Raw genomic sequence first — 26,595 nt, forward strand, 5'->3', positions numbered from 1 at the left:
GTGTCCTGGGAAGGTTTTGGGGTTTTTTGGGGGTCTTGGGGAATTTTAGAGGGATTTTCGGGGGTCTGGGTGGGTTTTGGGGTTTTTGGGGGTCTGGGGGAGTTTTAGGAAGATTTTCTGGGGTCCTGGGAGTTCTGGGGAGGTTCTGCTTGGGATTTGGGGTATCCTGTGGGGTCCCGGGTGGGTTTAGAGGGGTCTGGGGGCACTTTAGGGGGATTTTCGGGAGTCCTGGGAGGGTTTGGGGGGCTCTTGGGGGTCTGGGGCGGTTCTGGGTGGGATTTGAGGTGTCCTGGGGGGTCTGGTTGGATTTTGGGGGATCCCAGAGGGGATTTGGGGTCTCCTGGGGGGTCTGAGGCAGTCCTGGGTGAGTCCCAGAGGGGATTTGGGGTGTTTTTGGGGTTGTTTGGGTTTTTTGGAGGTTTTTTTGGGTTTTTGGGGTTTTGGGTTTTTTTGGTGTTTTGGGGTTTTTGGTTTTTTGGGGGTTTTTGGGGGTTTTATTTGGGGTTTTTTGGGTTTTGGGTTTTTTGGGGGTTTGGGGTTTTTGGGGATTTTTTGGGGGTTTGGTTTTTGGGATTTTTTTTGTTTTGGGGGATTTGGGGTTTTGGGTTTTTTGGGTTTTTTGGGGTTTTTGGGTTTTTGGTGGTTTTGGGTTTTTGGGGTTTTTGGCTTTTGGGGTTTTGGGGGTTTTTTGGAGATTTTGGGGTTTTTTGGGGTTTTTGGGTTTTGGGGGTTTTTTTGTTTTTGGGGATTTTTGGGAGTTTCTTTGGTATTTTTGGGGTTTTTTTTGGAGTTTTGGGGTTTTTGGGTTTGAGTTTTTGGGGTTTTTTGGGGTTTTTTTGGAGTTTTTGGGATTTTTTGGGGTTTTTTGGGGTTTTTTTGGAGTTTTTGGGTTTTTTTGGAGTTTTTGGGGTTTTTTTTGGTTTTTTGGGGATCCTGCGATGTCCACCTCTGCTTTGGCCACACCCCCAGTGCACCTCACGCCATTGCCACGCCCCCTCATTTCCATACACAGTGACCACGCCCCCCTTGTTTTCCATATCCCTCATTGGCTGTGCTCTCACGATGACCACGCCCCCTGATTTCCATATCGATGGCTCCTCCTCCCTCATTTCCATATCCCCAATAACCACTCTGTCTCCATGACTGCACTCTGTATTTGCATACGATACAATGGCCACGCCCCCTCATTTGCATATCCTGAATATCCACTGTTCTGAGTGACCACATGCTGTAATTTCCATATAAAACAATGACCACGCCCCCTGATTTACATACATCGAATATCCACTGCCTCTCTCAATGACCACACTCTGCAATTTCCATATAATGGCCACGCCCCCTAATTTCCATATATGGAAACGCTCTCCCAATGAGCACGCTCTGTAATTTCCATATAAACAGATGGCCACGCCCCCTAATTTCCATATACATATCAATGACCACGCCCCCTAATTTCCATATCCCTCATTGCCCATGCTCTACGATGGCCACGCCCCCTAATTTCCATATCTCGAATATCCACTGCCTGTCCATGACTATGCTACATAATTTCCACATAAAAGCATGGCCACGCCCCCTAATTTCCATATTCTCAATATCCACTGTCTGTCAAGGATCACGCTATATAATTTCCATATCAATGCATGGCCACGCCCCCTAATTTCCATACGTATTAATGACCATACCCCTTCATTTCCATATCCCCAATGACCACTCTCTAGAGTTTCCATCTGTACCGATGACCACGCCCCCTAATTTCCATATCCCCAATATCCACTTCTCTGCATTTTCCACATAAACCGATGGCCACGCCCCCTAATTTCCATGTCATTACTAACCACGCCCCCTCGATGATCACATATGAGCCAAATCAATGACCACGCCCCCTAATTTCCATATCCCCAATAGCCACTCTCAGTCATTGTGCTCTGTAATTTCCATACAAACAGATGGCCACGCCCCCTGATTTCCATAGCCATCACAGGCCACGCCCCCTTGATGATCACACACCAAAGTGCTGACCACGCCCCCGAATTTCCATATCCCCAATATCCACTTCTCTCAATGGCCACAAGCTGTAATTTCCATATAAACCGCTGGCCACGCCCCCTCATTTCCATAGCCATCGGCGACCACGCCCCTTTGATGTCCACACACCAGTGAAACCCATGACCACGCCCCCTAATTTCCATAGCCATCAGCGACCACGCCCCCTCCATGTCCACACACAGTTAAACCCATGACCACGCCCCCTAATTTCCATATATTGAATATCCACTTCTCTCAGTGACCAGGTTCTCTAATTTCCACACAAGACAATGACCACGCCCCCTAATTTCCATATGTTGAATAACCACTCTCATCATCATGCTCTGTAATTTCCATATAAGCAGATGGCCACGCCCCCTGATTTCCATATACATATCAATGACCACGCTCCCTAATTTCCATATCCCTTACTGCCCATGCTCCAGGATGACCACGCCCCCTAATTTCCATATTCCCAATATCCTCTTCTCTCAATGACCACTCTGTATTTTCCATAGAAACCGCTGGCCACGCCCCCTAATTTCCATACCCTCACTGGCCACGCCCCCTCGATGATCACATGCGAGCCAAACCAATGACCACGCCCCCTAATTTCCATATATTGAGTACCCATTTCTCTCAATGACGTTTCTAATTTCCATATAAGACAATGACCACGCCCCCTCATTTACATATCCCCAATAGCCGCTCACAATCATTGTGCTCTGTAATTTCCATATAAACTACGGGCCACGCCCCCTAATTTCCATATCCATCAGCGACCACGCCCCCTCCATGTCCACACACCAGTTAAACCCATGACCACGCCCCCTAATTTCCATATCCTGAACAGCCACTCTCAGTCATTGTTCTCTCTAATTTCCATATAAACCGATGACCACGCCCCCTAATTTCCATATTCCCAATAGCCACTGCTCTCAATGACCACTCTACAATTTCCATATAAGGCAATGACCACGCCCCCTAATTTCCATATCCTCCCTGGCCACGCCCCCTCGATCCCCACCCCCAATTCCCAGCTCAACCAATCCCCACCCCCTAATTTCCATAATAATAACGATGAATCCTACACCCCTTTAGCCACGCCCACTAATTTACATACACCCTCAGACCACGCCCCCGGGCCGCCGCGCGCCGCCGCTAAGCGCGTCACTTCCGGGGCGGGGCGGGGCCGGCGGCGCGCGCGCAAAGATGGCGACGCCCTATGTGACGGACGAGACCGGTGGGTGTGGGGGGGCGGCGGGCCGGGGGGCCGGGGGGGGCTGGGGGGGGCGAGGAGACCCCCGGGAGGAGCGAGGAGACCCCCGGGAGGGGCGAGGAGACCCCCGGGAGGGGCTGGGCAGCGCCGGGGGGGGAGCGGGCGTGGGGCTGGGGGAGGCCTGAGACCCCCGGAGGGGCTGAGGGGTGTGAGGGGAAGGTTCGGGATTTTGGGGTTTTGGGGTCTTCGTGAGGGATTAGGGTGTCCATCCTGAGGGGTTTGAGGTGTCCGGATGTCCATCCTGTAGGATTTTGGGGTGTCCGTCCTGTAGGGTTTTGGGTCTGGGGGTTCCTGAAGGAGGCCTGAGACCCCCGGAGGGGCTGAGGGGGAGAGCGGTGTGAGGGGAAAGGTTCAAGATTTGGGGGTTTTGTGGTTTTTCGGGTCTTTATGAGGTGTCTAGATATCCATTCTGAGGGGTTTTGGGGTGTCCAGGTGTCCATCCTGTAGGATTTTGGGTCTGGGGGTTCCTGAGGGGGACCTGAGACCCCCGGAGGGGCTGAGAGGTGTGTGGGAAAGGTCCTGAATTTTGGGGTTTTGGGGTGTCCGTGAGGGATTCAGGTGTTCATCCTGAGGGGTTTTGGGGTGTCCGGATGTCCATCCTGTAGGATTGTGGGTCTGGGGGCGTTTTGGGGTCTCGGGACCCCCGGGAGGGGCTGGGCAGCGGCGGGGGGGGAGCGGGTGTGGGGCTGGGGGAGGCCTGAGACCCCCGGAGAGGCTGAGGGGTGTGTGGGGAAGGTTCGGGATTTTGGGGTTTTGCGGTTTTTTGGGGTCTCCCTGAGGGATTAGGGTGTCTATCCTGAGGGGTTTGGGGTGTCCGGATGTCCATCCTGTAGGATTTTGGGGTGTCCATCCTGTAGGGTTTTGGGTCTGGGGGTTCCTGAGGGAGGCCTGAGACCCCTGGAGGGGCTGAGATGCGTGAGGGGAAGTGTACTGGATTTTAGGATTTTCCGCTTTTTGGGGTCTCCGTGAGGTGTCCAGGGGTCCTCGTGAGGGTTTTGGGGTGTCCATCCTGAGGGGTTTAGGGGTGTCCGGATGTCCATCCTGTAGGATTTTGGGTCTGGGGGTTCCTGAGGGGGACCTGAGACCCCTGGAGGGGCTGAGGGGGAGAGCGGTGTGTGGGAAAAGTTCGGGATTTTGGGGTTTTGGGGTCTCCATGAGGTGTCCAGGGGTCTTCGTGAGGGTTTTGGGGTGTCCATCCTCAGGGATTTTGTGTCTGGGGGTGTTTTGGGGTCTCAGGACCCCCCTGAGGGGGTTCGGTGTGTGTGGGAAGAGTTCTGGATTTTGGGGTCTCCATGAGGGATTCAGGGATCTTCGTGAGGGTTTTGGGGTGTCCAGATGTCCATCCTGTAGGATTTTGGGTCTGGGGGCGTTTTGGGGCATTTTGGGGTCTCGGAACCCCCGGGGGGGAGGGCTGAGGGGGTGAGGTGTGTGTGGGAAAAGTCCCAAATTTTGGGGTTTTGTGCTTTTTGGGGTCCTGAGGGGTTTTGGGGTGTCCAGCTGTCCATCTGTAGGATTTTGGGGTGTCCGGCTGTCCATCTGTAGGATTTTGGGGTGTCCAGCTGTCCATCTGTAGGATTTTGGCTCTGGGGGATCTCGGGGTCTCTTTGGGGACATTCTGGGGACCTCCGGGGTGTCTTGGGGTCCCCATGGGCTCTCTGAGGTGTCCCAGGGTCTGGGGGGTGTCCCTGTGGGGTGGCCTGGTGTCACCCTGGTGTCCCCGGGGTGTCCCCATGTCCCCAAGGTGTCCCCAGGGTGTCCACATAGTGTCCCCACGATGTCCCCACGATGTTCCCAGGGTGTCCCCAAGGTGTCCCCATGTCCCCCTGGAGCCCCCCTGGTATCCCTGGGTGACCCTGGCGGTGTCCCCACGATGTCCCTATGGTACCCCATGTCCCCACGGTGTCCCCAAGGTGTCCCCACGTGGCCCCATGGCCTCATAGTGTCCCCAGGGTGTCCCCAGGGTGTCCCCAGGGTGTCCCCATGTCCCCATGATGTCCCTGGAGTGTCCCTGTGATGTCCCCACTGTGTTCCCTTGGTGTCCCCAAATCTCCAGGGTGTCCCCAAGCTGTCCCCACAGTGTCCCCATGTCCCCCTGGATGTGTCCTGGAGCTGCCCTGGTGCCCGTGGGTGACCCTGGGGGTGTCCCCAGGGTGTCCCCGCAGTGTCCCAGGGTGTCCCCATGCTGTCCCCGTGATGTCCCCTGTCCCCCAGGCTGCTACATCCCGTCTATGCAGCAGCCTCAGGGTGTCCCATGATGTCCCCATGATGTCCCCCCAGTGTCCCCATGATGTCCCCCCAGTGTCCCCAAGGTGTCCCCATGATGTCCCCACGGTGTCCCCGCAATGTTCCTGTGGTGTCCGCATGATGTTCCCATGTCCCCAGGGTGCCCCCAAGGTGTCCCCAAGGTGTCCCCAGGGTGCCCCCAAGGTGTCCCCAAGGTGTCCCCATGTCCCCACACTGTCCCACACTGTCCCCATGTCCCCACACTGTCCCCACACTGTCCCACACTGTCCCCACGCTGTCCCCAGGCCACTACATCCCCTCCACACAGCAGCCCCAGGGTGTCCCCAAGGTGTCCCCATGTCCCCAAGGTGTCCCTCACTGTCCCCATGTCCCCAGGCCGCTACATCCCCTCCACGCAGCAGCCCCAGGGTGTCCCCAAGGTGTCCCCATGTCCCCACACTGTCCCACACTGTCCCCATGTCCCCACTCTGTCCCACACTGTCCCTCGCTGTCCCCAGGCCGCTACATCCCCTCCACGCAGCGGCCGGACGGCACTTGGCGCAAACCGCGGAGGGTCAAGGAGGGCTACGTGCCCCAGGAGGAGGTGCCCGTGTGAGTGGGGGGCCGGGGGGGGCCTGGGGTGGCCTGGGGGTCTGGGGACCTCTGGGGTCCCCAGGGGTGGGGAGGGCCCTTGGGGGTTTGGGGTCCCTGGGGTGTTCTGGGGGGTCCTGGGGGTCTCCAGGATGTGGGGAAGGGTCTCTTTGGGAGGTCTCTGGGGTCCCTGGGGGGTCCTGGGGGTCTCCAGGGGGTGGGGAGGAGTCTCTTTGGGGGGATCCTGGGGGTGTTTAGGGGGTCTCCAGGATGTGGGGAGAGGTTCTGGAGGATCCTGGGGCTCCTGAGGGTCCCCAGGATGTGGGGAGGGGTCCTGGGGGGTTCTGGAGGTCCTCAGGGGATGGGGAGGGGTCTCTTTGGGGTGTTCAGGGGGTCCCCAGGGCTGGAGAGGGGTCGTGTCCCCCCCAGAACTGTTCTTCGTGGCTCCTCCCACCCCGACAGCCTTTGATGTCCTCTGGGGATCCTTCTGGATCCTTTTGGATCTTCCCAAATCCTTCCTGGACCCTCAGAGACCCCGAAATTCCCTCCTGGACCTTCCCAAATCCCTCCTGGACCCCGAAATTCCCTCCTGGATCCTTCTAGATCCCCCTGGATCCTTCTGGAGCCCCACAGATCCCCGACATTCCCTCCTGGACCCCCTGGACCTTCCCAAATCCCTCCTGGACCCTCACAGGGCCTGAAATTCCCTTCTGGATCCTGCTGGACCTTCCTGATCCCTGAAATTCCCCCCTGGACCCCCCTGGATCCTCCCAAATCCCTCCTGGACCCCCACAGACCCCTGAAATTCCCCCCTGGACCCCCCTGGACCCCTGACAGTCCCTCTCAAATCCTTCCTGCATCCTCCTGGACCCACCTGGACCCTCCTGGACCTTCCCAAATCCCTCCTGGATCCTCACAGACCCCTAAAATTTCCTCCTGTCCCCTCCAAGTCACCCCAAACCCCACCAGACCCCTCCAAAACCCCTCCAGGACCACCCAAACCCCTCCTTGTCCCCCCTAGAACCCCCAAAACCCCTCCAGCCCCCTCCCCAAACCACCCCCAGACCCTTTTTATCCCTTCCAGGACCCTCAAACCCCTCACAGCCTCCTCCAAACCCATCCAGAACCCTTCCAGGACTCCTCCAGACCCTTCCAGGACCCCCCAAACCACCCCAGCCCCCTCCCCAAACCACCCCCAGACCCTTTTTATCCCTTCCAGGACCCCCTAGACCTGTTCAGACTCCCCCAGAGCCTTCCAGGACCTCCCAAACCCCTCCTTGTCCTTTCCAGGACCCCCCAAACTACCCTCAGACCCTTTTTATCCCTTCCAGGACCCCCAAACCCATCCAGACTCCCCCAGACCCTTCCATCCCTTCCAGGACCCCCAGACTCCCCCAGACCCCCAAACCCATCCAGAACTCTTCCAGGACCCCTCCAGACTCCCAGACCCTTCCAGGACCCCCCAAACCACCCCCAGACCCTTTATCCCTTCCAGGATCCCCAGAATCCCACTATCCCCCAGGACCCCCAAACCACCCCAGCTCCCTCCCCAAACCACCCCCGACCCTTTATCCCTTCCAGGACCCCCAAACCACCCCCAAACCTTCCAGGACCTCCACCACCCCCAGACCCTTTTTATGCTCCAGGAGCCCCCAAACCCTTCCTGTCCCCTCTAGGACCCCCAAACCACCCCAAACCCTTCTAGGATCCCAAACCACCCCCAGACCCTTTTTATCCCCCAGAACCCCCAAACCCATCCAGAACCCTTCCAGGACCCTCCAGACTCCAACTTTCAGGACCCCCCAAACCTCCCAGCCCCTCCCCAAACCACCCCTGACCCTTTATCCTCCAGGACCCCAGACCCTTTGACTCCAAACCCCCAGACCCCCAACCACCCAGACCCTTTATCCTTCCAGGACCTCCAAACCCCCTGTCCTTCCAGGACCCCCAAACCACACCCTGACCCTTTTTATCCCTTCCAGGACCCCCAAACCCATCCAGAACCCTTCCAGGACCTCCAGACTCCAACCCCCAGGACCCCAAAACCACCCAGACCCTTTTATCCCCCAAACCCCCCAAACCACCCCAAACCACCCCCAGACCCTTTTTATCCCCCCAAAACCCCCAAACCACCCCCTAACCCTCCTCCTTCCCCCCCAAAAACCAGCTACGAGAACAAATACGTGAAATTCTTCCGGAGCAAACCCGAACTGCCCCCGGGGCTGAACCCCGACCCCACCCCCCCGAGCCGCGCGACCCCCGCGACCCCCGGCGACCCCTGCCCGCCCGCCGGGCTCTCCAAAACCGCGCGGAGGAACCTGAAACGGAAGGAGAAGAGGAAACAGCAGCAGGAGAAGGAGAGGGAGAGCGACGGGGACGGACTGGGGAAGGGAGGGAGGGCAGGGGACAGCGACAGGGGGGACAGCGAGCGAGGGGACAGCGCGGGAGGGGCGGAGAGGAGGGTGGGGAGCGCCGAGAGCCGCGGGAATCACGGGGAAAATCGCGGGGGAAATGGGGAAAATCGAGGGGGAAATAACTCGGAAAATCGCGGGAATAATGCCGAAAATCGAGGGAATATTGGGGAAAATCGAGGGGGAAATAACGCCGAAAATCGCGGGAATAACTCGGGAAATTCGGGGAATCGAGGGGATTTGGGGAGTGCCGAAAATTGGGGAAACCCCGGGAAGGAGGGGAAGCTCGGGAATGCGGAAAACGCCGGGAAAAGCCGCGGGAAAAAGGCGGAAAACCGCGGGAATGGCGCGGGAAATGCCGGGAAAAATGCGGAAAACGCCGGGAAGGAGGGAAATGTTGGGAATAATGCGGAAAATCGCGGGAAAAATGCGGGAAATCCCGGGAATAACTCGGGGAAAAGCGGGAAAAACGCGGAGAAGGGAGGAGAAAACTCGAAGAACGCCGGGAAGAAAGCGGAAAATTCGGGGAAAAACCCAGAAAATTCGGGAAAAAATGTGGAAAACGCCGGGAAAAATGCGGAAAATTCCGGGAAAAATGCGGAAAATTCCGGGAAAAACGGGGAAAATTCCGGGAATAACTCGGAGAAGAGCCGGCGCATCAAAAGCCTGAGGAAGAAGCTGCGGCAGGTGGAGGAGCTGCGGCAGAGGCTGGAAGGTGGAAATCTCCCTCAACCCACCAAGGAGCAGCTGGAAAAGCTGGGGAGGAGGAAAGCTTTGGAGGAGGAACTGCGGGGCTTGGAGCTGGACTCGTAATTTGGGGGGTTTTGGGGGATTTTCGGGGTTTTTCTGGGAATTTTGGTGATTTTTCTGGGATTTTTGTTGATTTTCGGCGATTTTTCTGGGATTTTCTGGGAATTTCGGCGATTTTTCCGGGATTTTCAGTGATTTTTCTGGGATTTTCGGTGATTTTTCTGGGATTTTCTGGGATTTTTGTTGATTTCTCTGGGAATTTCGGTGATTTTTCTGGGATTTTTGGTGATTTTTCTGGAATTTTCGGTGATTTTTCTGGGATTTTCGGCAATTTTCCCAGGATTTTCAGTGATTTTTCCGGGATTTTTGTCGATTTTCGGTGATTTTTCTGGGATTTTGGGCAATTTTTGGTGATTTTCCTGGGATTTTTGTTGATTTTTCCGGGATTTTCGGTGATTTTTCCGGAATTTTCAGTGATTTTTCCAGGATTTTCAGTGATTTTTCTGGGATTTTCAGCGATTTTCCCAGAATTTTCAGTGACTTTTCTGGGAACTTCAGTGATTTTTCTGGGATTTTCTGGGATTTTCAGTGATTTTTCTGGGATTTTCGGCAATTTTTGGTGATTTTTCTGGGATTTTCGGTGATTTTTCCGGAATTTTCAGTGATTTTTCCGGAATTTTCAGCAATTTTCCTGGAATTTTCGGTGGCTTTTTGGTGGTTATTTTGATTTTTTTGGGGGTTTTTGATGATTTATTTTGATTTTTTTTTTCCAAAAAATCCCAGGAACTCCCAGGAATGAGGTTTTTCCTGGGATTTTTGCGGTTTATTTTGATTTTTTGGGGTTTATTTTGATTTTTTGGGGTTTATTTTGATTTTTTTGGGATTTATTTTGATTTTTTGGGGTTTTTTTTGGGGTAAGGTCTTTGTTCCTGAGGTCACTTCTGGGATTTGGGATTTTTTTTTTAATTTTTTCAGTTTATTTTGATTTTTTTCTAATTTATTTGGTTTTTTTTGGGGTAGGGTCCTTCTTTCCGGGATTTTTGGGGCTTTTTTGGGGATTTTTGGGGCTTTTTTCTGGTTTATTCTGATTTTTTGTGGGGTTTGGGGTTATTTTTTTTGGGCTTGGGTCCTTCTTCCTTAGATTACTCCCAGAATTTTGGGGTTTTTTTGGGTTTTATTTTAATATTTTTGGGAACATTTTTTGCCTTTCATCCCAACATCACTCCCAGGATTTTAGGATCTTTTTTTCAGAATTTTTTCTGATTTTTTGGGGTTTTTTGTGCTAAATTTTAATTTTTCGGGGGTTTTTTTGGTGGTTAATTTTAATTTTTGGGGTTTTTTTGGGGCTAATTTTAATTTTGGGGTTTTTTTGGTGGTTAAAAAAAAAGGGGTTTTTGCTAATTTTAATTTTTGGGGTTTTTTTTGGGCTAATTTTAATTTTTTGGGGTTTTTTTTGTGCTAAATTTTAATTTTTTTTCGTTTTTTGGGCTCGGGTCTTTCTCCCCCACATCACTCCCTGTTTTTATTTGGATTAAATTGAACAAAATTTAACAAAAAAAGGGGAAAAAAAGGGGAAAAAAAGGGGCCGTGCCTCCTCCCCTCCCCCCTGTCACCCCAACCTCCAATTTTCTCATTTTTCCTTTTATTTTTTGGTTGTTTTTTCCTTTTATTTTTAAAAACGACACGAAAATAAAACAGCAGTGATCGAGTTGTGGGGTCGGGATTGTCCTGGGGTGGAATTTTGGGGTCCCAGGGGGGTTTGGGGTTAAAATTTTGGGGGTTTGGATTAAAATTTTGGGGTTCCGGGAGGATTTGGGTGAAAATTTGGGAGTTTGGGGTTAAAATTTGGGGATTCGGGGTTAAAATTTGGGGATTCCAGGGGGATTTGGGTTAAAATTTGGGGGTTTAGGGTTAAATTTTGGGGTCCCAGATGGGTTTGGGGTTGAAATTTGGGGTCTCGGGGGTTTGAATTAAAATTTTGGGGTCCTAGGGGAGATTTGGGGTTAAAATTTTGGGGTCGCAGGGGAATTTGGGGTTAAATTTTGGGGTCTCAGGAGGGTTTGGGGTTAGAATTTTGGGGTCTTAGGGGGGTGTGGGGTTAAAATTTGGGGATCCCGGGAGAATTTGGGTGAAAATTTGGGAATTTGGGGTTAAATTTTGGGGTCCTAGGAGGGTTTGGGGTAAAATTTTGGGGTCCCAGAGGGGTTTGGAGTTGAAATTTGGGGTCTCAGGGGCGTTTGAATTAAAATTTTGGGGTCCTAGGGGGTTTTGGGGTTAAAATTTGGTGTTTTGGGATTAAAATTTGGGGTCCCAAGGGGGTTTGGGGTTAAATTTTGGGTATCCCGGGGGAATTTGGGTTAAAATTTGGGGGTTTGGGGTTAAAATTTGGGGTCCTAGGAGGGTTTGGGTTAAAATTTTGGGGGTTTGGGGTTAAAATTTGGGGATTCCAGGGTGGTTTAGGTTAAATTTTGGGGTCCCAGGAGGGTTTGGGGTTGAAATTTGGGGTCTCAGGGGGGTTTGAATTAAAATTTTGGGGTCCTAGGGGAGATTTGGGGTTAAAATTTTGGGGTCTCAGGGGGGTTTGGGGTTAGAATTTTGGGGTCTTAGGGGGGTCTGGGGTTAAAATTTGGGGATCCCGGGAGAATTTGGGTGAAAATTTGGGCTTTTGGGGTTAAAATTTGGGAATTTGGGGTTAAATTTTGGGGTCCCAGGAGGGTTTGGGGTAAAATTTTGGGGTCCTAAGGCGGTTTGGGGTTAAATTTGGCGTCCCAGAGGGGTTTGGAGTTGAAATTTGGGGTCTCAGGGCAGTTTGAATTAAAATTTTGGGGTCCCAAGGGGGTTTGGGGTTAAATTTTGGGTATCCCGGGGGAATTTGGGTTAAAATTTGGGGTCCCAAGGGGGTTTGGGGTTAAATTTTGGGTATCCCGGGGGAATTTGGGTTAAAATTTGGGGGTTTGGGGTTAAAATTTGGGGTCCTAGGAGGGTTTGGGTTAAAATTTTGGGGGTTTGGGGTTAAAATTTGGGGATTCCAGGGTGGTTTAGGTTAAATTTTGGGGTCCCAGGGGAATTTGAATTAAAATTTTGGAGTCCCAGGTGGGTTTGGAGTTAAAATTTAGGGACCTCAGGGTGGTTTGGGGTTCAAATTTGGGGTCTCAGGTGGGTTTTGGGTTAAATTTTGGGATCCCAGGAGGGTTGTGGGTTAAAATTTGGGAGTTTTGGGTTCAAATTTGGGGATTCCAGGGTGGTTTAGGTTAAATTTTGGGGTCCCAGGGGAGTTTGGGTTAAAATTTGGGGGTTTGGGGTTAAAATTTGCGGATTTGTGGTTAAATTTTGCAGTCCCAGGTGGGTTTGGATTACATTTTGGGGTCCCAGGAGGGTTTTGGGTTAAAATTTTGGGGATCCCAGGAGGGTTTAAATTAAAATTTGGGGATCCTAGGGGGGGTTGCATTAAAATTTTGGGGTCCCAGGGCGGTTTGGGTTAAATTTTGGGGATCCCAGGGTAGATTTGGAGTTAAAATCTGGGGGTTTGGGGTTAAATTTTGGGGTCTCAGGGCGATTTGAATTAAAATTTTGGGGTGCTAGGGGGTTTTGGGGTTAAAATTTGGGAGTTTGGAGTTAAATTTTGGGGTCCCAGGGGGATTTGGAGTTAAAATTTGGGGGTTTGGGGTTAAATTTTGGGGTCTCAGGTGGGTTTGAGGTTAGAATTTGGGGTTAAAATTTGGGGTCCCAGGGCAGTTTGGAGTTCAAATTTGGGGATCCTAAGGCGGTTTGGGGTTAAATTTGGGGTCCCAGGGAGGTTTGGGTTAAATTTTGGGAGTTTGGGGTTAAAATTTTGGGGTCCCAGGAGGGTTTACATTAAAATTTGGGGATCCGAGAGGGGTTTGGGATTAAAATTTGGGGTCCTAAGGCGGTTTGGGTTAAATTTTGGGGTCCCAGGAGGGTTTGGGATTAAAATTTGGGGATCCTAGGAGAGTTTGGGGTTACATTTTGGGATCCCAGAGTGATTTGGGTTAAAATTTGGGGTTTCCAGGGGATTTTTGGATCCCAAAAGAGTTTAAAATTTGGTATCCGAGGGTGGTTTGAATTAAAATTTTGGGGTCGCAGGGGATTTTGGGGTCAAATTTTGAGGATCCAGCGGGGTTTGGGTTAAATTTGGGGGTTTGGGATTAGAATTTTGGGGTCCCAGGAGGATTTTGGGGTTAAAATTTTGGGGATCTCAGGGGGGTTTGAGTTAAAATTTGGGTATCCCGGGGGAATTTGGGTTAAAATTTGGGGGTTTGGGGTTAAAATTTGGGGTCCCAGGAGAGATTTGGGGTTAAAATTTTGGGGGTTTGGGGTTAAAATTTGGGGATTCCAGGGTGGTTTGGATTAAATTTTGGGGTCCCAGGTGGGTTTGGGGTTAGGATTTTGGGCATCCCAGGAGGGTTTGAATTAAAATTTGGGGATCCAGGGGGATTTGGGGTTAAAATTTTGGGGTCCCAGGGTGGTTTAGGTTAAAGTTTGGGATCCCAGAAGGGTTTGAATTAAAATTTGGGGTCCCAGGTGGGTTTGAATTAAAATTTTGAGGTCCTAGTGGGGTTTGGGGTTAAAATCTGGGGGTTTGGTGTTGAAATTTGGGGATTCCAGGGTGGTTTAGGTTAAATTTTGGGATCTCAGGGTGGTTTGGTTTAAAATTTTGGGTTCCCAGGAGGGTTCAGATTGAAATTTTGGGAGTCTTCGGGGGATTTGGGTTAAAATTTGGGGGTTTAGGGTTAAAGTTTTGGGGTCCCTGGAGGATTTAACTTAATGTTTGGGATCCCAGGGGGAGTTGGGATTAAAATTTGGGGTCCTAAGGCGGTTTGGATTAAATTTTGGGGTCCCAGGAGGGTTTACATTAAAATTTTGGGATCCCAGGTGGGTTTTGGGTTAAATTTTGGGGGTTTGGGGTTAAAATCTGGGGATTCCAGGGTGGTTTAAGTTAAATTTTGGGGTCCCAGGAGAGTTTTGGGTTAAAATTTGGGGATCCAAGTGGGGTTTGGATTAAAATTTTGGGGTCCCAGGTGGGTTTGGGGTTAGAATTTGGGAGTTTGGGGTTAAAATTCGGGGATTCCAGGGTGGTTTAGGTTAACTTTTGGGGATCCCAGAGTGGTTTGGATTAAAATTTGGGGGTTTGGGGTTAAAATTTTGGGGTCCCAGGGTGGTTTTGGGTTAAATTTTGGGATCCCAGGTGGGGTTTAGGTTAAATTTTGGGGTCCCAGGGGAGATTCGGGGTTTCCAGGACCCCAAAATTTTTGCGATCTCTCCCCAAAAAGTGAATCCCGCCCAGGGGATTTTGGGTAGGACCTACAAAAATAAAGAGGGGGGAGGGGTTCACAGCCTAGCCACGCCCCTAAAGCCCCGCCCACCTTATTTGCATATTTAAAGGCACAGCCCCTCCAATTGGGGGATCTCAAGCGTTGCCCCTTTAAGAAGCGTTGCCCCTTTAAGAGGCGGGACCACAACCAGTTAAGGGGCGTGGCTTAGCCCATTCGAGGGCGTGGCCAACCGCTTGAGGGGCGTGGCCAGAGCCCTTTCGTGATTGGTTCTCTCTCCCGAGGGGGGCGTGGCCATTTCCATTTAAGGGCAGGGCTGGGCGGGGTTTCAGGCCAGGCTCCGCCCCGGAAGTGGGCGTGGCCAGCGCGGCGGCGGGCGGAAAGCGGAAGTGCGGCCGTGAGGGGAGCAGAGCGGCGGCGGCGAGTCGCTCCGGTAACTACCGGTGAGTCCCGAAATACCCCGAATTACACCCAAATACCCCCAAATACCCCAAAATACCCAGAAATACCCCGAAATACCCCGAAATCCCCGAGATCCCCGGCCGCTCCGGGGGTTCCGGTGCCGCTCGGGGCTCCCGCGCTGTCCCGGCGCCGCTCTGACCCGCTGTCCCTCCCTGTCCCTTCCCTGTCCCCCTCTGTCCCCTCCCTGTTCTCTCCTTGTCCCCTCCCTGTCCCCGCTGTCTCCCTTGTCGCCCCGCTGTCCCTCACTGTCCCTCCTGTCCCCTCCCTGTCCCCATTTGTCCCCCTCTGTCCCCCGCTGTCCCCCTTGTCCCCTCCCTGTCCCCTCCCCTGTCCCCGCTATCCCCGCTGTCCCCATTTGTCCCCCTCTGTCCCCTCCCTGTCCCCATTTGTCCCCCGCTGTCCCCCGTTGTCCCTTCCCTGTCCCTCGCTGTCCCCTCCATCCCCGCTGTCCCCCTTGTCGTCCCCCTGTCCCCTCCCCTGTACCCTCCTCTGTCCCCCCTGTCCCCATTTGTCCCCCGCTATCCCCGTTGTCCCCCGCTGTCCCCATTTGTCCCCCGCTGTCCCCAGGCCCGATGGCAGTGACCTGACCCGGGCCATGGAGCAGCTCCGGTACCGGGAGGTGTCCCCGGCGGGTGGCACCGGCAGTGTCACCTGGAACGGGAGCTGCGGCCAGCGGCGCCACCAGCCCGGCGACAGCGACACGGCGGGAGGCGACGAGGAGGAGAGCGGCGAGCGCGACAGCGCTGTCCCCAGCGCCGGGGGTGTCCCTAGTGTCCCCAGTCCTGAGAGTGTCACCACGCCTGAGAATGTCACCAAGCCCGGCGGTGTCACCAGCTCCGGGGTTGTCCCCAACCTCGGTGATGTCCCCAGTCCCCAGAGTGTCCCCAGGCCCGGCAGTGTCACCAGCTCCGGGGGTGTCCCCAGGCCTGAGAATGTCCCTAAGCCCGGTGGTGTCACCACTCCCGGCCATGTCCCCAACCCCAGCAGTGTCACCACTCGCAGCAGTGTCCCCAGCCCCAGCGATGTCCCCAACCCCGCAAGTGTCCCCAATCCCGGTGGTGTCCCCAGCTCTGGGAGTGTCCCCAGTCCAGGCAGTGTCCCCAACACTGTCCCCAACCCCAGCTCTGTCCCCAGCCCCGGCACTGTCCCAAACCATAGCGATGTCCCCAGTCCCGGTGGTGTCCCCAACCCCGGGAGTGTCCCGAATTCCGGGAGTGTCCCCAGTCCCGGCAGTGTCCCCAGCCCTGTCCCCAGCCCCAGCCCTGTCCCCAACACTGTCCCCAGCAGTGTCCCCGAGCCCCGCTGTCCCTGTCACCCCCCCGCCGCCCCCCCGAGCCCCTCCCTGCCGGACACCCCCTGCGGTGTCACCTGTCACCAGCGGCCACCCGCCGAGCCGCGCCAACGGCGACAGCGACAGCGGCATTGTCCCGAGCGGGACCTGAGCGACACGGCAGGGGGTGACACTGCGGGTGACACGGCAGGTGACACTGCTGGTGACACGGCTGGTGACACTGCTGGTGACACGGCAGGTGACACGGCTGGTGACACTGCGGGTGACACGGCGGGTGACACTGCGGGTGACACTGCTGGTGACACGGCAGGTGACACTGCGGGTGACACGGCGGGTGACACTGCTGGTGACACTGCTGGTGACACGGCGGGTGACACGGCGGGTGACACTGCGGGTGACACTGCTGGTGACACGGCAGGTGACACGGCAGGTGACACGGCGGGTGACACTGCGGGTGACACGGCGGGTGACACTGCTGGTGACACTGCTGGTGACACGGCGGGTGACACTGCGGGTGACACGGCGGGTGACACTGCAGGTGACACTGCTGGTGACACGGCAGGTGACACGGCGGGTGACACCGCTGGTGACACTGCTGGTGACACGGGTGGTGACACCGCTGGTGACACGGCGGGTGACACGGCGGGTGACACTGCGGGTGACACTGCTGGTGACACGGCAGGTGACACGGCAGGTGACACGGCGGGTGACACTGCGGGTGACACGGCGGGTGACACGGCGGGTGACACTGCAGGTGACACTGCTGGTGACACGGCAGGTGACACGGCGGGTGACACCGCTGGTGACACTGCTGGTGACACGGGTGGTGACACCGCTGGTGACACGGCGGGTGACACGGCGGGTGACACTGCTGGTGACACTGCTGGTGACACAGCTGGTGACACCGCTGGTGACACTGCAGGTGACACGCTGTCCCTGCGGCTGGCCCGCGCGGGGGTCGCGCTGTCGCTGCGGCTGCTCGGAGCTCTGCTCGCCTTCCTCCTCCTCCTCCTCCTCCTCCTGCCCGCCGCTCTGCGCTGCTCCTCCCGCCGCTGCTCCGCCGCGCTCCGCCGCGCCCGGGAACTGCTGCGGCGACGCGAGTGTCCCCGCGGTGTCCCCGCGGGTGGCGAGCAGGAGGTGGCGCGGCTGGTGGCGATGGCGCAGGTGGCCGAGGAGGAGCTGGACCCGTTCCGCGTGCTCGGAGTGCCACCCGCGGCCACTGACGCCGAGCTGCGCCGAGCCTACCGGAGGCTGGCCGTGCTGGTGGGTGGGACACGGGGTGGGGACATCCCGAGGGGTTGGGGACATCCTAGAGGGGTTGGGGACATGCCGAGGGGTTGGGGACATCCTAGATGGGTTGGGGACATCCCGGAGGGGTTGGGGACATCCCGAGGGGTTGGGGACATGCTGGAGGGCTTGGGGACATCCCGAGGGGTTGGGGACATCCCGAGGGGTTGGGGACATCCCGGAGGAGTTGGGGACATCCCGGAGGGCTTGGGGACATCGCTGAGGGCTTTGGGGACACCCGGAGGGCTTGGGGACATGCCAGAGGGGTTGGAGACACCTGGAGGGCTTGGGGACATCCTCGAGGGGTTGGGGACATCGCTGAGGGCTTGGGAACATGCTAGAGGGGTTAGGGACGTCGCTGAGGGCTTAGGGACATCCCGGAGGGGTTGGGGACATCAGTGAGGGGTTGGGGACAGCCGGAGAGCTTTGGGGACATCCCGGAGGGGTTGGGGACATCGCTGAGGGCTTGGGGACACGGCTGAGGGCTGGGGACACAGCTGAGGTGTCCCCTGGCAGGGGACACGGCTGAGGGGTTGGGGACATGGCTGAGGCTTGGGGACACGGCTGAGGGTTGGGGACACAGCTGAGGCTTGGGGACACGGCTGAGGGCTGGGGACACAGCTGAGGGTTGGGGACACGGCTGAGGGTTGGGGACACGGCTGAGGGTTGGGGACACGGCTGAGGGCTGGGGACATGGCTGAGGGTTGGGGACACGGCTGAGGTGTCCCCACAGGTACACCCCGACAAGAGCCACCACCCGCGGGCAGAGGAAGCGTTCAAGGTGCTGCGGGCAGGCTGGGAGCGAGTGAGTGACCCCGAGAGGAGGAGAGAGTACCAGACGTGAGTGTTTGGGATTTTGGGGTGGGAATGGCTGTTTTTGGGGTGGAAATCACCATTTTGGGGTGGGAATGCTGGTTTTGGGGTCGGGGGATCTCTGTTTTGGGGTGGGAATGGCTATTTTTGGGGCAGGCTGGGAGCGAGTGAGCGACCCCGAGAGGAGGAGGGAGTACGAGACGTGAGTGTTTGGGATTTTGGGGTGGAAATCCTGGGTTTGGGGTGGGAATGCTGGTTTTGGGATGGGAATTGTGGTTTTTGGCGTGGTGAGACCCTGTTTTTCGGGTGGGAATGGCAGTTTTAGGGTGGGAATTGTGGTTTTGGGGTGGGCTGGGAGCGAGTGAGTGACCCCGAGAGGAGGAGAGAGTACCAGACGTGAGTGTTTGGGGGATTTTGGGGTGGAAATCCCAGTTTTGGGGTCAGGGGATCTCTGTTTTGGGGTGAAAATGCTGGTTTTGGGGTGGAAATCTATTTTTGGGGTGGCGATGGCTGTTTTTGGGGTGGAAATCCCGATTTTGGGGTGGGCTGGGAGCAAGTGAGCGACCCCGAGAGGAGAGGGAGTACCAGACGTGAGAGTTTGGGGGATTTTGGGGTGGAAATCCCGAGTTTGGGGTGGGAATGCTGGTTTTGGGGTCGGATCTCTGTTTTTGGGTGGTAATGGCTGTTTTGGGGTGGTAATCGTGGTTTTGGGGTGAGGATGGCTGTTTTGGGGTGGGGTGGGACTGAGTGAGCAGCCCCGAGAGGAGGAGGAGGGAGTACGAGATGTGAGTTTTTTGGGGAATTTTTGGGGTGGGAATCCCGGTTTTGGGGTGGGGATCTCATTTTTGGGGTGGTAGGACCCTGGTTTTGGGGTGGGAATGGCAGTTTTAGGGTGGGAATTGTGGTTTTGGGGTGACGTGGGACTGAGTGAACAGCCCCAAGAGGAAGAGGGAGTACGAGATTTGAGTTTTTGGGGGAATTTTTGGGGTGGGAGTGGCGGTTTTGGGGTGGAAATCCCAGTTTTGGGGTGGTGGGACCCCGGTTTTGGGATGGGAATGCTGGTTTTGGGGTCGGGGGATCTCTGTTTTGGGGTGGCAATGGCCGTTTTGGGGTGGTGAGACCCCAGATTTGGGAGGGAATGGCGATTTTGGGATGGAAATGCCCATTTTGGGGTGGTGGGACCTGAGAGGAGGAGGGAGTACCAGACGTGAGTGTTTGGGGGATTTTGGGGTGGGAATGGCTGTTTCTGGGGTGGAAATCCTAGTTTTGGGATGGGAATGCTGGTTTTGGGGTCGGAGGATCTCATTTTTGGGGTGGTAGGACCCTGGTTTTGGGGTGGGAATGGCTGTTTTGGGGTCGGAATGGCAGTTTTGGGGTGGGCTGGGAGCGAGTGAGTGACCCCGAGAGGAGGAGGGAGTACCAGACATGAGTTTGGGGGATTTTTGGGGTGGGAGAACCCCGATTTGGGGTGGGAATGGCTGTTTCTGGGGTGGAAATCCCGGTTTTGGGGTGGGAATGCTGATTTTGGGGTCGGGGGATCTCTGTTTTGGGGTGACAATGGCTATTTTTGGGGTGGGAATCATGGTTTTGGGGTGGAAATCTCATTTTTGGGGCAAGGTGGGAGCGAGTGAGCAGCCCCGAGAGGAAGAGGGAGTACCAGACGTGAGTGCTTGGGGGATTTTGGGGTGGGAGTGTTAGTTTTGGGGTGGGAATGCTGGCTTTGGGGTGGTGAGACCCCCATTTTGGGGTGGGAATCATGGTTTTGGGGTAGGAATGCTGGTTTTGGGGTTGGGGGATCTCTTTTGGGGTGGGAATGGCCGTTTTGGGGTGGAAATCTCATTTTTGGGGTGGGGTGGGTGGGACTGAGTGAGTAGTCCCAAGAGAAGGAGGGAGTACCAAATGTGAGTGTTTGGGGGAATTTTTGGGGTGGGAACCCCGATTTGGGGTGTGAATGGCAGTTTTGGGGTGGTGAGACCCCAGTTTTGGGATGGGAATGTCTGTTTCTGGGGTGGGAATGGCGATTTTGGGGTGGAAGTCCTGGTTTTGGGGCGGGCTGGGAGGGAGTGAGCAGCCCTAAGAGGGGGAGGGAGTACCAGACATGAGTTTGGGGGAATTTTTGGGGTAGGAATTGTGGTTTTGGGGTGGTGGGAGTCCCCATTTTGGGGTGGAAATCCCGATTTTGGGGTGGGGTGGGAACGAGTGAGCAGTCCGGAGAGGAGGAGGGAGTACAGGACATGAATTTTTGGGGGATTTCTGGGGTGGTAATCGCAGTTTTGGGGTGGTAAGACCCCGCTTTTGGGGTGGGAATGCTGGTTTTGGGGTTGGGAGGTCTCTGTTTTTGGGTGGGAATGGTGGTTTTGGGGTGGTGAGACCCTGGTTTTGGGGTCGGGGGGATCTCTGTTTTGGGGTGGGAATGGCTGTTTTTAGGGTGGGAATGGCGGTTTTGGGATGGGAATCCCCATTTTGGGGTGGTGGGACCCCGGTTTTGGGGTGGGAATGGCTGGTTTTGGGGTGGGCTGGGAGTGAGTGAGCAGCCCAGGAGGAGGAGGGAGTACGAGACATGAGTTTTTGGGGGATTTTTGGGGTGGGAATGGTGGTTTTGGGTTCTAATTCCTGGATTTGGAGATTTTTTGGGTGCAGGAAGCAGCTGGCGCAGGGGGAGCTGGCACAGGCTCTGGGGACATTCCTGGGGAAGCTGCAATTCCGATTTTTTTGGGTGCTGATCCCAGATTTTGGGTTGTAATTACCATTTTTTGGGTTCTAACTCCCAGATTTTGGGTTCTAATTCCCATTTTTTGGGGTTCAGGAAGCAGCTGGCGCAGGGGGAGCTGGCAAAGGCATATTTTTAGGGCTGTAATTCCCATTTTTAGGGTTGTAATTCCCATTTTTTGGTGTCTACATCCCATTTTTTCGGGTGTGCATCCCATTTTTTGGGTTCTAATTCCCAAATTTTGGGTTCTAATTCCCATTTTTGGGATATTTTTGGGGTGCAGGAAGCAGCTGGCGCAGGGGGAGCTGGCGCAGGCTCTGGGGACATTCCTGGGGAAGCTGCAGGAGGAGCTCAGGGACGCCATGGACGCCATGGGCTGCAGCCGCTGCGGGGGACGGCACCGGTGAGGGACACTGGGGACACCGGGGTGACACCGGGGATGGCATCGGCCCAGGGGCTTGGAGTGACATCATGTCTTTGGGGTGACATTGTGTCCTGGGGGTTTGGGGTGACATTGTGTCTTTGGGGTGACATCATGTCCTGGGAGATTCAGGGGGTGACATTGTGTTCCAAGGGTTTGGGGTGACATTGTGTCCTTGGGGTGACATCGTGTCTTTGGGGTGACATTGTGTCCTGGGAGATTCAGGGGGTGACATTGTGTCCCAAGGGTTTGGGGTGACATTGTGTGCTTGGTGTGACATTTTGTCCTTGGGGGCTCGGGGTGACATTGTGTTTTTGGAGTGACATTGTGTCCCAAGGGTTGGCAGTGACGTTGTGTCCTTGGGGTGACATTGTGTGTTTGGGGTGATATAGTGTCGTGGGAGATTCAGGGGGTGACATTGTGTGCCAAGGGTTTGGGGTGACATCGTGTGCTTGGGATGACATTGTGTGCCAAGGTTTTGGGGTGACATTGTGTCCTTGGAGTGACATCGTGTCATGGGAGATTCAGGGGGTGACATTGTGTTCTGGGGGCTCAAGGTGACATTGTGTCCTGGGGGTGACATTGTGTCCTGGGGATGACATTGTGTCCTGGGAGATTCAGGGGGTGACATTGTGTTCCAAGGGTTTGAGGTGACATCGTGTCCTTGGTGTGACATTGTGTCCTTGGGGTGACATAGTGTGGTGGGGCCTCATGGTGACATCATGTGCTTGAGGTGACATTGTGTCTTTGGGGTGACATTGTGTCCTTAGTGTGACATTGTGTTCTGGGAGCTCAAGGTGACATCATGTGCTTGGGGTGACATTGTGGCTTTGGGGTGACATTGTGGCTTTGGGGTGACATGGTGTCCCCAAGGTTTTGGGGTGACATGGTGTCCCCAAGGCTCATGGTGACATCGTGTCTCGGGGCTCAGGGTGACATCGCATCCTAGGGGTGACATCATGTCCTGGGAGATTTGGGGTGACATCATGTCCTGGGGGCTCGAGGTGACATTGTGTGTTTGGGGTGACATTGTGTCCTTGGGGTGACATCATGTTCTGGGGGTGACATTGTGTCCTGGGGGCTCAAGGTGACATCATGTGCTTGGGCTGACATTGTGTCCCAAGGGTTGGGGGTGACATTGTGTCTTTGGGGTGACATTGTGTCCTTGGGGCACATGGTGACATCGTGTCTTGAGGGCTCAGGGTGACATCGTGTGCTTGGGGTGACACTGTGTCCCAAGGGTTTGAGGTGACATCGTGTGCTTGGGGTGACAGTGTGTCTTTGGGGTGACATCGTGGTTTGGGGTGACATCGTGGTTTGGGGTGACATCTCACGATGCCGTTGTGTCCCAGGGGTGTCACAGTGTCCCCAAGGGGTGTCATGGTGCCACCTTGTCCTGGGGGGTGTCACAGTGTCCCCAACGTGTCCCCAGTGTGTCCCCAGGTGGCTCCCGCTGGCCAGGGACCCGCGCTCTGCCGTACTGCGGGGACTGCGGCATGTCACAGTGTCCCCAGTGTGTCCCCAATGTGTCCCCAATGTCCCCAATGTCCCCAGGCGGTTCCCGCTGGCCAGGGACCCGCGCTCTGCCCGGTACTGTGGTGACTGCGGCGTGTCACAGTGTCCCCAGTGTGTCCCCAGTGTGTCCCCAATGTGTCCCCATGGGTGTCACACTGTCCCCAAGGAGTGTCACACTGTCCCCAATGTCCCCAATGTGTCCCCAGGCGGTTCCCGCTGGCCAGGGACCCGCGCTCTGCCCGGTACTGTGGTGACTGCGGCGTGTCACAGTGTCCCCAGTGTGTCCCCAGTGTGTCCCCAATGTGTCCCCATGGGTGTCACACTGTCCCCAAGGAGTGTCACACTGTCCCCAATGTCCCCAATGTCCCCAGGCGGTTCCCGCTGCCCAGGGACCCGCGCTCTGCCCGGTACTGTGGTGACTGTGGCGTGTCCCACGCGGCCGAGGAAGGTGACCTGTGGGCAGAGTCCAGCCTGCTCGGCCTCAAGGTCACCTACCTGGCCAGGATGGACGGCAGGGTGTACGATGTCACCGGTGAGTGGCCTTGGGGACACCGGTGGGGGGACAGGGGGACATCTCACAGGGACATGGGGACATCTGGGGGTGGCAGGGGAACACCTGGGGAGGACGTGGGGACATCTGGGAGGACATGGGGACACCTGGGGGTGACATTGGGACATCTGGGGGCAAGGGGGGACATCCAGGGGACATCTGAGGAGGATGTGGGGACAGCTGGGGGATATGGGGACATGGGGGCATGGGGACATCTTGGGGTGACAGGGGGCACCTGGGGGACATGGGGACACCTGGGAGTGACATTGGGACATCTGGGTGGGCATGGGGACACCTGGGGGACATGGACACCCCAAGAGACATCTGGGAGTATGACATGGGGGTATGGGGACATCTGGGGCTGATAGGGAACATCTGGGGGACAGGACATCTGGGGGATATGGGATACCCCAGGGGGACATGGGGATATCTGGGGGACATGGGGACATCCAGGGACACCTGGGGAGGATGTGGGGACATCTGTGGGTAACAGGACACCTGAGGGGATGGGGGGACATCTGGGAGACATGGGGACATCTCAGGGGGGACATGGGGACACCCGGGGGACATCTGGGGAGGATGTGGGGACATCTGGGGGGACATGGGGACATCTGTGGGTGACAGGGGGACACCTGGAGGGACAGGGGGACATTTGGGGGGACATGGGGACATCTCAGGGGGGACATGGGGACACCTGGGGGTGGCATTGGGACATCTCACAGGGACATGGGGACACCTGGGGGCACAGAGAGCTCAGAGCCAGCGCTGGGAGGTGACACTGTCCCCAGCCCCGGGTCTCTCTGGTGTCACCACCCCGCTGTCCCTGTGTCCCCAGAGTGGGCAGGCTGCCAGCGCGTGGCCATCTCCCCGGACAGTCACCGTGTCCCCTACCACCTGTCCTTCGGCGCCAGGACAGCCACGCCGGCCGGACGGCAGCGGTCAGTGCTGGGGGACAGCGCTGGCCTGGGGGGGACAAGGGTGGCCTGGGGATGTCCAGAGGTGTCCTGAGCTGTCCTGGTGTGTCCGGTGGTGTCCAGGGATGTCCTGGGGGTGTCCTGAGAGTGTCCTGGGGTGTCCTGGGGGTGCCCCAGGGGTGTCCTGGGGATGTTCTGGGGTGTCCAGAGCTGTCCTGGCTGTGTCCTGGAGGTGTCCAGGGATGTCCAGGGCTGTCCTGGGGTGACCAGGGGCTGGACATCAGTGGTCAGTTCTGGGCTAGGATGTCCAGAGATATCCTGGCGGTGTCCTGAGGTGACCAGAGCTGTCCTGGGTGTGTCCTGGAGGTGTCCTGGGATGTCCAGAGCTATCCTGGGGATGTCAAGGGCTGCCCAGGGCTGTCCTAGGGTGTCCTGGGGCTGGACATCAGTGGTCAGTCCTGGGCTTGGATGTCCAGGGACATCCTGGGGGTGACCAGAGCTGTCCAGTGGTGTCCTGGGGTGGGACAAGGGTGTCCTGAGCTGTCCTGGGGGTGACCAGAGCTGTCCTGGGGTGTCCAGGGCTGTCCAGGACTGTCCTGGGGTGTCCTGAGGGTGTCAAGGGACTGTCCAGGGCTGTCCAGGGGTGCCCCAGGGGTGCCCAGAGGTGTCGTAGAGTGTTCAGGGCTGTCCTGGGGGTGTCCAGTGGTGTCCTGGGATGTGTCCAGAGCTGTCCTGGGATGTTCTGGGCTGTCCAGGGGTGTCCTGGGTGTGTCCCAGGGGTTGTCCAGTGGTGTCCTGCTGTGCCCAGAGCTGCCCATCACTGTCCCCAACCCCTGTCTCTCTCTCCCCCAGCTCTCCCCCCAAGGCCGGCAGCCCCCCCAGCGCCCCCAGCGCCCCCAGCCCCGCTGACCTGCAGCAGCTCCTCGCCCACCTCCTGCAGGGCAATCCCCCCCCGCCGGATCTCGGGGGGCTGTTCCCCTCCCCCCCCGGGGCCGCGGGGACACCGCAGGGTCACCCCCGCGCCGAGGGTGTCACCCCCAGGGGCGACGCCAAGCACAGGAGGAGGAAGAAGGGGCGGCGACCTCTGCCTCGCTGAGAAATCCCCCGAAAATCCCCGGAAAAAGGGCTTTGGAATAAAAAAAAATCTATTTTTCTTTTTTTTTGGGGGGTTTTTTTAGGAAATCTGTGTGGTTTTTGTGTGAAAAGCGAGGTGCGGGGGTGGGAGGGGGGAGGTGAGGGAAACGGGGGTCACAGCAGCCCTGCTGGTGTCCCCAAAGTCCCTCTGATGTCCCCAAAGTCCCTCTGATGTCCCCAAAGTCCCCTCGGCCTCACCAACGCCGCCCAGGTCGCCATGGCAACGCCGCTTCCGGTCTGCGCCGGAAAAGGAATGACGTCACTGACGCCACATGGGCGCCGCCATGTTGAAGGTCCCTGCTGCGCGGCGCCATGTTGAGTGTGGGCAAGGCGGGGCTCGCCGCGCTCCGGGCGCTGTAGTGGGCTCGGGATGACCGGAGCCAACCCGCGGGGCGGGGCTGTGTCCCGTTAGCTCGGTAGGCGCCGTTCGGCCCGGCGGTGAAGCGGCACTGCCGTCATGGCGGCTGACACACCCATCATGGCGGGTGCAGCATCCAACATGGCGGCTGCCACACTCATCATGGCGGACGGACAGGAATATTTTAATTATCTCAATTAATAGTTAATAAGGGAGGGCTGTGGCTCAGGGGTTGTTGTGGGGGCGGAGGTGGTTTAGATTTATAACTATAGTAAGATAAGTAAGAACAAATGATAACAAATAGAAATATATAACAGCGGAACAAACCACCTGCCCCCTGGAGCAGCACCTGGCGCTTCCCGCCCTCTCTCCCCATTGGCCGCCCGTCCGCATCGCCCAACTTCCATTGGCTAGCTCTCACGTCACTCACTTTAGCCCCACCCCTCAGTGCTCGACAAACCAATCACACACGGGCGGTGCCGCAGCGCTGACCAATGGCGAGCCGCGGTTTGGGGCGGGCTGTGGAGGACGCGCGGCGCTGATTGGCCGGGCGGGTGGGAGAGGCGG

At 56.3% G+C, this 26,595-nt stretch overlaps 2 protein-coding genes across 3 annotated transcripts in view; both read left to right on the top strand.

Annotated features, from left to right (window-relative positions):
• The first annotated feature begins 3,221 nt into the window (after positions 1–3,221).
• Positions 3,222–26,595, top strand: part of LOC146420528 (uncharacterized) — a 34,715-nt gene continuing 11,341 nt past the window's right edge. The window contains exons 1-4 of one of the 2 annotated variants that reach the window (XM_085048169.1): positions 3,222–3,271; positions 6,049–6,142; positions 8,289–9,372; positions 9,872–10,208. In XM_085048169.1, coding sequence (XP_084904295.1) covers positions 3,241–3,271; positions 6,049–6,142; positions 8,289–9,345 — 1,182 coding nt within the window. In that variant the 5' untranslated portion in view covers positions 3,222–3,240 and the 3' untranslated portion in view covers positions 9,346–9,372; positions 9,872–10,208. Of the gene's footprint in view, positions 3,272–6,048; positions 6,143–8,288; positions 9,373–9,871; positions 10,209–26,595 lie in introns of those variants that run through there. The other variant, XM_085048168.1, reaches the window with a different exon arrangement.
• LOC146420529 (uncharacterized) lies at positions 15,614–25,694 on the top strand. Its single transcript, XM_085048164.1, has 7 exons — positions 15,614–16,492; positions 17,249–17,589; positions 18,347–18,453; positions 21,420–21,539; positions 23,444–23,604; positions 24,458–24,560; positions 25,389–25,694. Exons 1-7 carry the CDS (start codon positions 15,631–15,633, stop codon positions 25,630–25,632), a joined length of 1,938 nt encoding a protein of 645 aa, XP_084904290.1. The 5' UTR covers positions 15,614–15,630; the 3' UTR covers positions 25,633–25,694.

This window comes from Lichenostomus cassidix, unplaced genomic scaffold, assembly GCF_008360975.1.
Source record: "Lichenostomus cassidix isolate B80296 unplaced genomic scaffold, HeHo_3.0 HiC_scaffold_867, whole genome shotgun sequence".
Classification (NCBI taxonomy): Eukaryota; Metazoa; Chordata; class Aves; order Passeriformes; family Meliphagidae; genus Lichenostomus; species Lichenostomus cassidix.